Source organism: Oncorhynchus mykiss, chromosome 8, assembly GCF_013265735.2.
Source record: "Oncorhynchus mykiss isolate Arlee chromosome 8, USDA_OmykA_1.1, whole genome shotgun sequence".
Classification (NCBI taxonomy): domain Eukaryota; kingdom Metazoa; phylum Chordata; class Actinopteri; order Salmoniformes; family Salmonidae; genus Oncorhynchus; species Oncorhynchus mykiss.
The window spans coordinates 76364695-76377798 of record NC_048572.1 but is presented as its reverse complement, the minus strand read 5'-3'; the positions used below and the strand labels follow the sequence as shown (position 1 = coordinate 76377798).

General features: G+C 39.7%; 1 protein-coding gene across 1 annotated transcript; it reads right to left on the bottom strand.

Annotated features, from left to right (window-relative positions):
* On the bottom strand, nucleotides 1–12708 carry LOC110530652 (carbonic anhydrase 4-like). The gene is made up of 9 exons (XM_021613869.2): nucleotides 12677–12708; nucleotides 8876–8942; nucleotides 8752–8778; nucleotides 7898–8068; nucleotides 5893–6041; nucleotides 5365–5460; nucleotides 5172–5250; nucleotides 4844–5007; nucleotides 1–664 (listed from the first exon to the last, which is right to left on the bottom strand). The coding sequence occupies exons 2-9, from the start codon at nucleotides 8940–8942 to the stop codon at nucleotides 458–460; spliced, it is 960 nt and encodes a 319-aa protein (XP_021469544.2). The 5' UTR covers nucleotides 12677–12708; the 3' UTR covers nucleotides 1–457.
* Nucleotides 12709–13104: the final 396 nt, after the last annotated feature.

Genomic DNA, 13104 nt, shown 5'->3' with positions numbered 1-13104 from the left:
TAAATGTGATATTTCCATTTTTAATTTGTAATATATTATCAAACATTTCTAAAAACCTATTTTTGCTATGTTATTATGAGGTATTATGTGTAGATTGATGAGGGAAAAAAACAATGTAATACATTTTAGAATAAGGCTGTAATGTAACAAAATGAGGAACAAGTCAAGGATTTCTGAACACTTTCCGAAGGCACTGTATATTAGTTTGTTAGTGTCTGCAAATTGACTGTACTTCTGTTTTGGTATTTAAATGTATTTTTTTAGATAATATTAATTACATGTCTAAATAATGATGTTTTGATGTGAAATAAGTGTATATTTTGCTATGATTGTTGTTTTTTCCAATAGTTTCTCCATAGGGTCAAAATTACCCATGTGGTAATCAATGTACAGTATTTAGCTTTAGAGTTAATGGAGACATGGAAGTACGCTTCAGGTGAGGCATTACTTGCCGACACTAAACCCTCAGCAGCATCCAGGCCAGGGCCATAAGGCCCAGAGAGGAGCACTTTGTGGAGGCTCCTGATACTGGCGGGGCTGTGGTTGGGCTGCTCTGGGTCGTCACCATCCTGCCGTTGACAGGCTGGATGTTCCTGAAGACATTGGTCATCAAGGCAGAGGTGGAGTTGTGGTCAATGTGCAATGTTGTGCTGAAGAGATCAATCTGAGGGGAGAAGCTTAATTAATTGCAGATTGGATCATAGACATAAGTGTGACATCAGGTTGGCCCAATGGCTTTACCCACTGGGCACAGACGTCAGTTCAACATCTAATTTTATTTGAGATGCCAAGTAACGTGAAATCAACTAAACTTTGTGGCAAATTGCTCTCCAAGTAAATAAATAAATCACCCCCCAAAAACTTTGAGGCATGTAATTGCATTTTGATTAAAAGTTAGATTAAAACCAGACAAATTCCTGAAATGTGTGTACAGTTGAAGTCGGAAGTTTACATACACTTAGATTGGAGTCATTAAAACTCATTTTCAACCACTCCACAAATTTATTCTAGCGGTACAACTTCTGTTGAAATTCTTTATTATATATCTACAGTGCCTTGCGAAAGTATTCGGCCCCCTTGAACTTTGCGACCTTTTGCCACATTTCAGGCTTCAAACATAAAGATATAAAACTGTATTTTTTTGTGACGAATCAACAACAAGTGGGACACAATCATGAAGTCTCCCTTGTGGTAATGCATAAAACTATTTCCTCTATTCCAAGCAGGTTAAGACTAATTAAGAGGGACATCTCACAATACAATAATGTCCCTAGTGCCTCTCGACGATCCTCAAAATTGGAAAAGTTCTGGCGTTGTTTAATCCCCTGGTATCAGAGAATGCACATGAGTTGGATAGGCTAGGATATCATTTGGAATCCCTGGTAAATTTGACCACTGCAGGGTTTTCTATGATAAGACCAAAATTACCAGCCACTCAACTCATGGCAACACAAAATAGGGTGGCATTTGACATGTTGCTAGCACGTGAAGGAGGGGTGTGTCAAATTATAGGAGATCACTGTTGTACATTTATACCCCAGGGAGATGACAGTTTGACTATTGTAGTGGAACATTTGGAAGAGCTTAGGGGTGGTATCGAAAGTGAACACCAGCCTGATATCAACTGGAATCCGTTAGGATGGGTTCAGTCAGTGTTTGGTTCTTGGGCTGCGACCATTTTCCACTGGTTCATCTATGGTCTAATATTACTGATTGCTCTCTTGCTAATTATCATTTGTGTGAAGAAATTGTTTAATAAAGTGGTTGATGTTGTTCTTACTATGCCCTTGCTTGCAAATGAAGTAGGTGTAGATGAGGAATCTGAGATTGATGGACAACAATCAGGTGAACACAGTGAAATATTCTCACTGGACAGTGTAGATAGAGAGGGTTCACTGTATATGAATGATTTCCCTGACCTATTCCCTATTCCTGACTATATCTCTGATAGTGGGGAACCCAATTCTAAGCAGGAGGACTTAGAGGGATGACTGTCCTGTAGGTTGTAATGAGGTCTGTGTTTAGACACTGGTTCTCTTGTAATTTTGGGAGCATTTATATGTTTTGTTATTTTTATTTTTACTTAACAAATGTATTATTCTATATGATTAAACAGGTGCAAGTCTGTATTATGGTTTAAACATTGTAAACTCAGTTTCTGAAGGGTGAATACTTACATTGAAGGGATTTGATTCTTTATTATCTTTCAATTTTGATTATGGATTTTTTAATTGTATTGTATACTCTGTAACTACTGTTAGTAAGGTACCATGTTACTATTCTGATTCTTCACAAGGGACTTGGTCCCTTGAGAGGGGCATGTTGGGGATGAATCAGAATTAGTTGGGTAACATAGATAAGATGTTTTATTTTCATTATATGCTTGTGAGTTCCCCAGGAGTGGGAAGGTGAACGGAAAGGCTCTGTAGCAACGAACCGCCCTTGCTGTCTCTGACTGGCCGGTTCTCCTCGTTCCACTGGGATTCTCTGCCTCTAACCATATTACAGGGGCTGAGTCACTGGCTTACTGGGGCTCTCTCATGCCGTCCCTGGAAGGGGTGCGTCACCTGAGTGGGTTGATTCACTGATGTGGTCGTCCTGTCTGGGTTGGCGCCCCCCCCCCCCCCCTTGGGTTGTGCCATGGTGGAGATCTTTGTGGGCTATACTCAGCCTTGTCTCAGGATGGTAAGTTGATGGTTGAAGATATCCCTCTAGTGGTGTGGGGGCTGTGCTTTGGCAAAGTGGGTGGGGTTATATCCTTCCTGTTTGGCCCTGTCCGGGGGTGTCCTCGGATGGGGCCACAGTGTCTCCTGACCCCTCCTGTCTCAGCCTCCAGTATTTATGCTGCAGTAGTTTGTGTCGGGGGGCTAGGGTCAGTTTGTTATATCTGTAGTACTTCTCCTGTCCTATTCGGTGTCCTGTGTGAATTTAAGTGTGCTTTCTCTAATTCTTTCTTTCTCTCTTTCTTTCTCTCTCTCGGGGGGGACCTGAGCCCTAGGACCATGCCCCAGGACTACCTGACATGTTGACTCCTTGCTGTCCCCAGTCCACCTGGCAGTGCTGCTGCTCCAGTTTCAACTGTTCTGACTTATTATTATTCGACCAAGCTGGTCATTTATGAACATTTGAACATCTTGGCCATGTTCTGTTATAATCTCCACCCGGCACAGCCAGAAGAGGACTGGCCACCCCACACAGCCTGGTTCCTCTCTAGGTTTCTTCCTAGGTTTTGGCCTTTCTAGGGAGTTTTTCCTAGCCACCGTGCTTCTACACCTGCATTGCTTGCTGTTTAGGGTTTCAGACTGGGTTTCTGTACAGCACTTTGAGATATCAGCTGATGTACGAAGGGCTTTATAAATACATTTGATTTGATTTGATTTTGAGGTGCGCAACGGGTCCTCATACCCATGTTCGTTTGTGTATGTACATATTTAGTGTTTGGAGCATGTTAAGTGGACTTATATTAAAAGACTCCAATTACACTCCGTTTGACTCTCCTGCGCCTGACTTCCTTGCCACCTATACACACGACTCTGACAGCAAGAGTGTGGTTGTCCCATGATTATTTTACATACAAACTTCCCACAACGTTCTGGGAATAGTGCATTTGGAACATTCTCAGCACATTTAAGGAAACTTTATTTTCTTGGTATTTCATTATTTTAACAGAATGTTTGTTAAAAGTTCAAACATGGTTTTACATGTCATTTAAATGTTGGTCATGTTCTAGGAATGTTCTCCAACTGGTTTGACATTAGGAATGTTCTCAAATAATTCAGAGAATGTTAAGGCAAAAAAAATGCTCTTTACCTGACTCTCTTTTCAAAGATGTCTAGAAATGCAGACGTGTGCTCTTCTAAGAAGCAATCACTCCCCCATTGCTGACTACAAACTATCTATAAATGGGCTAATAACTCACTATTTAACAAAGGATATTAACAAATGTGCACAGGTTGCTACATGTTGCTCTCACTTTGATCTCAAAACAAGCACATCGACTCACAACCGCTCATGTTGTAAAAACAGTCCCGTTCAAAGTAAATGGCATTGGTCCATTTTCATGTAGGCCTACTGCAGCTTTGATTGGTTATGGCGCACCAGACCGCACCTAGAGTATGGGCCTGAGTCGTGCCTGTCAATGCAATAGAATTCTACTCCGATGCCTTCTGCCTTCTGCCTACAACAAAATATTTTGCATAGTTTATTTTCCATACTAAGTCTTGCATAGTTCGTTATGTTTCGGTATGTTGCATTGAAAGTGGCTAATATTGCGTTGATTCTATCACAATTCCCACAGTAAAGGGAAACGTTGATAGTGTTAACTAAAGGGAAAACTCTAGAAAGTTGAGTGAAGTTCAATCTCGTGCTTCTCTGCACATGCTGATATTTCTTCTGGGCAGCAGTCCCCGAGGGAACCTTGTGGTCTAGACACATCATTAAAAGAAACCTCTTATGTTCCTTGGACAGAGCACCTATGCATCACACCCAAAAGTGAGAAAATCACTGTTCAACTGTGCAAATATTGAAAATGAGGTTATATGATAACACATACGGGTTAATCTAAGAAGCATTTTCTAAGTGCATTCATTAATGGTTAATAACTGGATGTAAATGCTGGCTCAATATTTTGCAAACACTGACCAGTTATTGCACTATTTTGACCAATTCGATATAACTTTTTATTGGTTTATAATGCATTTACAAATTATTCAACAATTGTTAATAACATAATTATAACCCCTTTATAAATTCTTTACAAATGGAACCTTATTTTAAAGTGTTACCGATATGGGATTATAGTCCATGGTGTTGAGTTTATGGTATAATTGTTGTACAAACTCACCAAGTCCTGGCTGACTTTGATAGGGTCCTTGAACACGGTCCAAACCACAGCCTCGTTGCAATTTGGAGTGGTCAGGGAGCCAAGGTAACGGTAGTATTTGCTACGGTCCACCCCTTCCAGGAGCTCATCCAATGAAATAGCATGAGTAATGTTTACAATATCATCTTGAGGAAGAGAGAAAGAAAAAACGTATTCTAAAATCATATGCTACTGAAATTGAACAAGAAAATTACTAATTTTGAATTCATAGAGAAAAAAATCATTACAAACTTTATTTTGAGAAAGTAGTTCTTGATCAAATCAGAACCAGTTAAATCTCTCCTCTCACCTTTTAGTGTGATGTTGGCCAAGTAGGATGTCAGAGTATTCCAGGCTGCTGGTGAACCAGTTGCATTACCCGGCATGGCCTGTTTGAAAAACAAAGACTTTAGTCATAAAAAAACAGCAATAAAACATTTAAATGCCTAATCTACTGTGGAAAAATGGATGCCATTTCTAAGAAAGTTAAAGCATCCTCTCACCTCTATGAAGAATCCAAGAGCAGCGAGTCCCGTGCTGTCTGCAACGGCCGCAGTCGTGTTACCATTGAGCGACGACTTGGCATTTACTATGTGCAACTGAAAGGTGAAGCATAACAGTTGATATAAAAAGTTATCTGAATCCATTGGGAAATTCAAACGTTGGAATAAGACATTTAAAAAGGTAGACTACAATCTGCTCTATATACAGCTCTTCAAAGGTCACTAAGACCTTGATATTGACCCATTGCAGTGTGGTATATTTGCATCAGTATAAAAATTCACCACATGTAACATGGGCTACATTCAGATTCTCTACTTTTCGCCCCAAGTACACTCATACATTTCTCCTCATGAATTTAAAAGGACCACAGGAAGAGTAGCTGCTGCTTCAGTAAAAGCTAATGGTGATTCAAATAAACAAACAAATGTAATGGACTAGTGTTTGGAATATGGTGGAAACTGCCTCCAGCCATGCATGCTCCAATCCATGAAGGGTGGTGGGGTGGGTTGCGCTGAACCTTTCTATACCTCCATGGGGTAGCGGGTTCCATCCACTGTGTGCTCCGACCCAGGTACTGAGGTACCATTCCCCCAGTGGAGGTGAAAGTGCAGGCTGTCATAGGCCTCAGACAGTGCCCCACCTGTAACCTGGACACCCCTCGTGAGCGTCACTTTGACTGAAAGAAAGAGAGGAGGAACAAAAAGAGAGGAATTGGTTACATTTCGAACATTAAGGTTCCTGGTTTGGTACATACAGTACAAGTCAAAAGTTTGAACACACTTACTCATTCCAGTTTTTATTTTATTTTCTACATTGTTGGATAATAGTAAAGACATGAAAACTATGAAATAACACAATCATGTAGTAACCAAAAAAGGGATAAACAAATCAAAATATATTTCATATTTGAGATTCTTCAAAGTAGCCACCCTTTGCCTTGATGACAGCTTTGCCCACTCTTGGCCTTTTTTCAAACTGCTTCATGAGGTTGTCACCTGGAATGTATTTCATTGAACAGGTGTGCCTTCTTAAAAGTTCATTTGTGGACTTTATTTCCTTCTTAATGCGTTTGAGCCAATCGGTTGGGTTGTGACCGGGTAGAGGTGCAATACAAAAGATAGCAATATTTGGTAAAATACGAAGTCCATATTGTGGCAAGAACAGCTCAAATAAGCAAAGAGAAATGTCAGTCCATCATTACTTTAAGAAAATCATTTTGAAGTTTTCTTCAAGTGCAGTTGGTTCCAACCGCCGTGTCTTCGTGAGACGCAGAGTAGGTGAACAGATGGTCTCTTCATGTGTTGTTCCCACCGTGAAGCACAGAGGAGGAGTTGTTATGGTGTGGGGGTGCTTTGCTGGTGACACTGTCTGTGATTTAAGGCACACTTAACCAGCACGTCTACCACGGCATTCTGCAGCAATATGCCATCCCATTTGGTTTGCACTTAGTGGGACTATCACTTGTTTTTCAACAGGACAATGACCCAAAACACACCTCCAGGCTGTGTAAGGGCTATTTGTCCAAGAAGTAGAGTGATGGAGTGCTGCATCAGATGACCTGGCCTTCACAATCACCCAACCTCAACCCAATTGAGATGGTTTGGGATCAGTTGGACTGCAGAGTGAAGGAAAGCAGCCAACAAGTGTTCAGCATATGTGGGAACTCCTTCAAGACTGCTGGAAAAGCATTCCAGGTGACTACTTCATGAAGCTGGTTGAGATAATACCAAGAGTGTGCAAAGCTGTCATCAAGTCAAAGAGTGGCTTCTGTGAAGAATCTTAAACATAAATTATATTTTTCTTTGATTATCACTTTTTTTGGTAAGAACATGATTCCATATGTTTTATTTCATAGTTATGAGGTCAACACTTATTCTACAATATAGAAAATAGTAAAAATAAAGAAAAACCCTTGAATGAGTAGGTGTGTCCAAACTTTTGATTGGTACTGTACATTATCCTCAAGTGGGACTGTGTATGGATTGCAGTGGTCTAAAGTACTTAATTAAAAAATACTTTTAAGTACTGCTTTAGTAGTTTTTTGGGGTCTGTTTTTTGGGTCTGTAAAGTCTGTATTTAACTTTACTATTTATATATTTTTTTAACTTTTACTCCACTACATTCCTAATGAAAATAATGTACTTTTACTTACATTTTCCCTGACACCCAAAAGTACTTGTTACATTTTGTATACTTAGCAGGACAGGAAAATTGTCTAATTCACGCACTTCACTAAACACAAATGTTTCCTTTATGAATTTTGTCTGAGTGTTGAACTGTTCCCCTGGCAATCCGTAAATTAAAAAAATAATAATAATTGTGTTGTCAGGTTCTTAATATAAGACATTTTAAATGATTTATACTTTAAAACTAAATACTTGTAGACTTTACTTTACTCAAGTAGTATTTTACTGGGTGACTTTCACTTTTACTTGAGTCATTTTCTTTTAAGGTATCTTTACTTTTACCAACTATGAAAATTGGGTACTTTTTCCACCACTGATGGATTGAGAAGGCAAGGCATCTCCTCACCAGTTTCGCCAGTGTTCTTGATATTCTTCATTGTATAATTGTCTCCGTATTTGGTGAAGTTGAATTCAGCCAGGTTTGCGTCGCCCACTGCCAACGCGGAGATGATGTTGATGGGAGACTGACGGGATCCATTGCAATGTTCACTGGCAATGGTGGACCAGGTGGTGTCATCTTAACGTGGAATCAATCATACAATGGTTTCAATATACCATTGTTTTATAAGTGTCATATAATATGCTAATACATACATTCTATAGCCTCTTATCCACTGCCATTACAATCACTTCAAGCAAATACTTAATGTACAATTTGTGAATAAAAATCACACTGAGTATACAAAACATTAACACCTGCTTTTTCCATGACAAAGACTGACCAGATGAATCCAGGTGAAAGCTTATTTATAGCACTTGTTAAAATGGCTTCAATCAGTGTAGATGGGGGGAAGAGACAGGTTAAAGAAGGAAGATACAGGTTAAAGAAGGTTTATTATGCCTTGTGACAATTGAGATTGTGTATCATTCAGCGGGTGAATCGGCAAGACAAAAGATTGAGGTGCCTTCAAACAGGGTATGGTAGTACGTGACAGGAGCACCGGCTTGTGTCAAGAACTGCAAAGCTGATTTGTTTTCATGCTCAACAGTTTTCCATGTGTATCAAGAATGTTCCACCACCCAAAGGACATCCAGCCAACTTGACACAACTGAGTCAACATGGGCCAGCATCCCTGTGGAATGCTTTCGACACCTTGTAGAGTCCATGCCCCGATGAATTGAGGCTGTCCAACTCAATATTAAGAAGGTGTTCCTAATGTTTGGTATACTCAGTGTACACTGTAACCAATCAATACTTACTACAACTAGGATCATGGTAACACCACACTGTTCAAATTGAAAAGGGGAAAAGTTATGCAAAGAGTCACAAAATGTATAGCAGAAGACAGTCACAGGCCAACAAAATAATAAAATAATCGCTTACAAACTTCTGCAGCACTGTATCCAGTGGGGACAAGGATAGTCGCAATGATAACCACAAGTCGATTCATCTGAAAGCGAGATGAAGGCAATTATGAATGGAGAGCCCACTGAGCAGCGACTGACGTTGGATGTCCATGGATGTTAAAAAGTTGTTGAAATTTGGTCAGTCCGCCCTGGCTTTGATTTGCACATCTTCAAATGCAGATTTTTGGTCCGGTACGGACCGGCCTTGACTTCAACGTCACAACGTCCACAAAGATAGATGTTTATGATTGGTTCAGATCTGTCCCGGTCCGAACCAGCCTTGATTTGACCTAAAAGTAGACGTCTACATTTCACATGTTCGGAATCTACCGTACTCCACTATACTTTACTAGGCTCTATTGTGTTGTACTATGCTTTCTAAACTTGTGAAACATGGACATCTATGATTGGTTCAGATTTGGTCCAGACTGACCAAATTTGCTCTTGTTTAGTGGTGAAGCTCATTAGTATAATACCCAGTGTGCTTTGTTCATTTTTACATTTAAATCTTGGTAATTTAGCAGACACGTTATCCAAAGTGACTTACAGTCATTGCATTCAAGTAAGGTAGATAAACAACCACATTTCAACGGCTTGCTGGGAGCCTGAACCTCTCACCTTGAACTCAAAAGGGCATTGCATAACATGAATAAAGGCAAATCACCTGGTTTGGATGGTATTCCTCCTGAGGTCTATTTAAAATCTTGGAACCAATTAGGTCCACTGTTAGTTGAAATGATTAACATAGCCGTTCACAAAGGGATGTAAATACAGCACTAATTTCGCTTTCGTAAAAAAAGGTAAGGAGGCCAACAAGTGCTCTCACTATCTCCCTTTAACAGATATTAAACTATTTTCTCAAATCATGCCGTCCCGTCTCAAAACTCAAAACCCAAATTGGTACATCCGAACCAAAGCGGGTTTGTAAAAAATGATTATCCCCGATAACCTCTGTTGTCTATTACATATCTAACATGCTTCATCAGAAACCAAAGCTCCCTGGGCAGTTCTCTCTCTCAACGCAGAAAAAGCTTTTGATGAATTAGAATGGTCACATCTTTGGTCAGTTTTGGAACGTACAGTATGGGACTTGGCTCCAATTTCATTGATATGATTACAATACTGTATGCCAATCCCTCAGCCATAGTAATAACAGGCAATACCTGCTCTGTTCGGTTCCAAATAACTAGAAGTAGCAGGAAAGGTCATCCCATCTCACCACTGTTTTTTATTGTCTATGGAACCGCTGGCCTAGGCAAATTTGACAATCGAAAGAAATTACACTAATATCTCTCAATTCTGCAGATCACATTATCTCATTATACAGCGATGATATCTTACTTTATCTAGACAATATATCTCAATCCCACCCAAACGCTGGTTCAAATTCAGTTCCATCTCAAGTTATAAAATAAATCCAACCAAATCTGCCCTACTGCCTCTTAAGACCCAGATAGAGGACTACATTTCTACTTAAAATATTTGGGAATAGATATATTTCCTTCCTTAGATACAATCATTGCTAGAAACTTTTACAATTCTCTCCATGGGACGGTTGAGCTAACATGAGCTAACGTGATTAGCATGAGGTTGTAAGAAACATCTGATATGGGCAGAAAGCTTAAATTATTGTTAATCTAACTACACTGTCCAATTTACATTAGATAATACAGTGAAAGAATATCATGCTATTGTTTGAGGAGAGTGAACAGTTATGAACTTAAAAATGTATTAAATAACGAATTAGGCACATTTGGGAAGAAATGCAATGGTTCATTGGATTAGTCTAAAACTTTGCACATACACTACTGCCATCTAGTGGCCAAAATCTAAATGGTGCCTAAACTGGAATAATACATTGTGGCCTTTCTCTTGCATTTCAAAGAGGATAGAAAAAATCTGATAAAAAAACTTTTTTTTCCCTTTGTATTATACCAGATCTTTTACCAGATCTAATGTGTTGTATTTTCCTACATTCGTTTCAAATTTGCATAAAGTTCAAAGTGTTTCCTTTAAAACAGTATCAAGAATATGCATATCCTTGCTTCAGGTCCTGAGCTACAGGCAGTTAAATTTGGGTATGTCATTTTAGGTGAATATTGAAACAAAGGGTCCGATCCTTAAAGAGGTTTTTAATCTAACAGCACTGTCCAATTTACAGTAGCTATTACAATGAAAATATACCATGCTATTTTTTCAGGAGAGTGCACAACAACAAAAAACATTTATCACGGCAACTGGTTTGATACATTCACCTCTGAAAGTAAATAATGTACTTACATTCAGTAATCTTACTCTGATTTGTCATCCTGAGGGTCCCAGAGATAAATTGTAGCATAGTTTTGTTAGACAAAATAAATGTATTTTTCAAATGTAGGAACTGGGTTCTAGAGTTTGAACCCCTGCTGCCAGCATCCCGGATTCGCCTCTTCACTGTTGATGTTGAGACTGGTGTTTTGGAGGTTGCTATTTAATGAAGCTGCCTGTTGAGGACTTGTGAGGCGTCTGTTTCTCAAACTAGACACTCTAATATACCTGTCCTCTTGCTCAGTTGTGCACCGGGGCCTCCCACCACTCTTTCTATTCTGGTTAGATCCAGTTTGCACTGTTCTGTGAAGGGAGTAGTACACAGCGTTGAATGAGATCTTCAGTTTCTTGGCAATTTCTCGGAACAAGAATAGACTGACGAGTTTCAGAAGAAAGGTCTTTGTTTCTGGCCATTTTGAGCCTGTAACTGAACCCACAAATGCTGACGCTCTAGATACTCAACTAGTGTAATGGAGGCCAGTTGTATTGCTTCTTTAATCAGAACAACAGTTTTCAGATGTGCTAACGTAATTGCGAAAGGCCTTATAAAAATGATCAACTTGGATTAGCTAACACAGCGTACATTGGAACACAGGAGTGATGGTTGCTGATAATGAGCCTCGGTTCGCCTATGTAGATATTTCATAAACAAATCAGCCGTTTCCAGCTACAATAGTCATTTACAACAGTAACAATGTCTACACTGTATTTCTGATCAATTTGATGTTATTTTAGACGGACAAAAAAAATTGCTTTTCTTTCAAACCTTGTGGGTGCTACACATTTATGGTGGATGAGGTGAGTTTGCCCCCCATTACAGCACTTTGGGCAGCTGGAAAGGCAATATATAAATGCAATCAATTAAAATGATTTAGTTATTATAGTAAGTTAAGCGTATTATAGTAGGTATAACTCAGCAGAGCCTGTGTTACAAAGGCCAAAATGTGGTTCTGGCACTTTAAGAGCTGCTAATGCTCCTATGACTTAATGGGCATGTACTGTACCTCCGCCCAGGCATTGCTGACGCATGCCAGCTCTTACAACGCCTTTATAGGTATTTTAAGTATCAGCTATCCACATCGATGACACAGTAGATGTGGTACCCAATCATTGGTTGATGCATGCCACGTCTTAGCAGGGGAACATGGACACAATGCTTGTCGGGAAAGGCTGGCATTAAAACTCCACCTTCACCTGTTGTTGGGTATCTTCCAGCTTCTAGTGCAAAACTCAATTAATTGTTTTAGTTTCCTTCGTGTGTCCCAGCAGCAAACGTAAGTAAATATACTTTTTTTTTTTTTTACTATTTTCCCTGATGTGGCTCTAAATGGCATAAATGCATTAAAACAGATGTTACTTCTTAGCCCAGCCTAGTCAATGAGGTGTGTGCCACTTCAAACATGTCATATCTTAAAAGCAGGGTATATTGTGCCATAAATGTATGTTTGCATGAATGCCAGACTCCTCTTACCTTGAAGCTACACCTGTCTTCACCTCTCCGTCCTGTGCACTCAGCCTCCCATCCTCCCTCATTTTATTCAGTCGTACACCTCAACTAGAAATGATAAACACGCCTCCTTTTTTCAATACGCTTGGGGGGTTTCAAGTTGTGTAATACTGTAAAAAGAACACCCATTTGAAAAGCAGAAAGTTAGGTGAGGTTTGCCAGGAAAGATATGCAGTACCTAATGAAAGACTAACTTGGACCTCATTTATTTTTATTTTACTAGGCAAGTCAGTTCAGAACAAATTCTTATTTACAGGGGCGGCCTAGGAACAGCAGGTTAACTGCCTTGTTCAGGGGCAGAACTACAGCTTTTTCCTTGTCAGCTCGGTGATTCGGTCTAGCAACCTTTTGGATACCAGTCCAACGCTCTAACCACTAGGCTACCTGCCGCC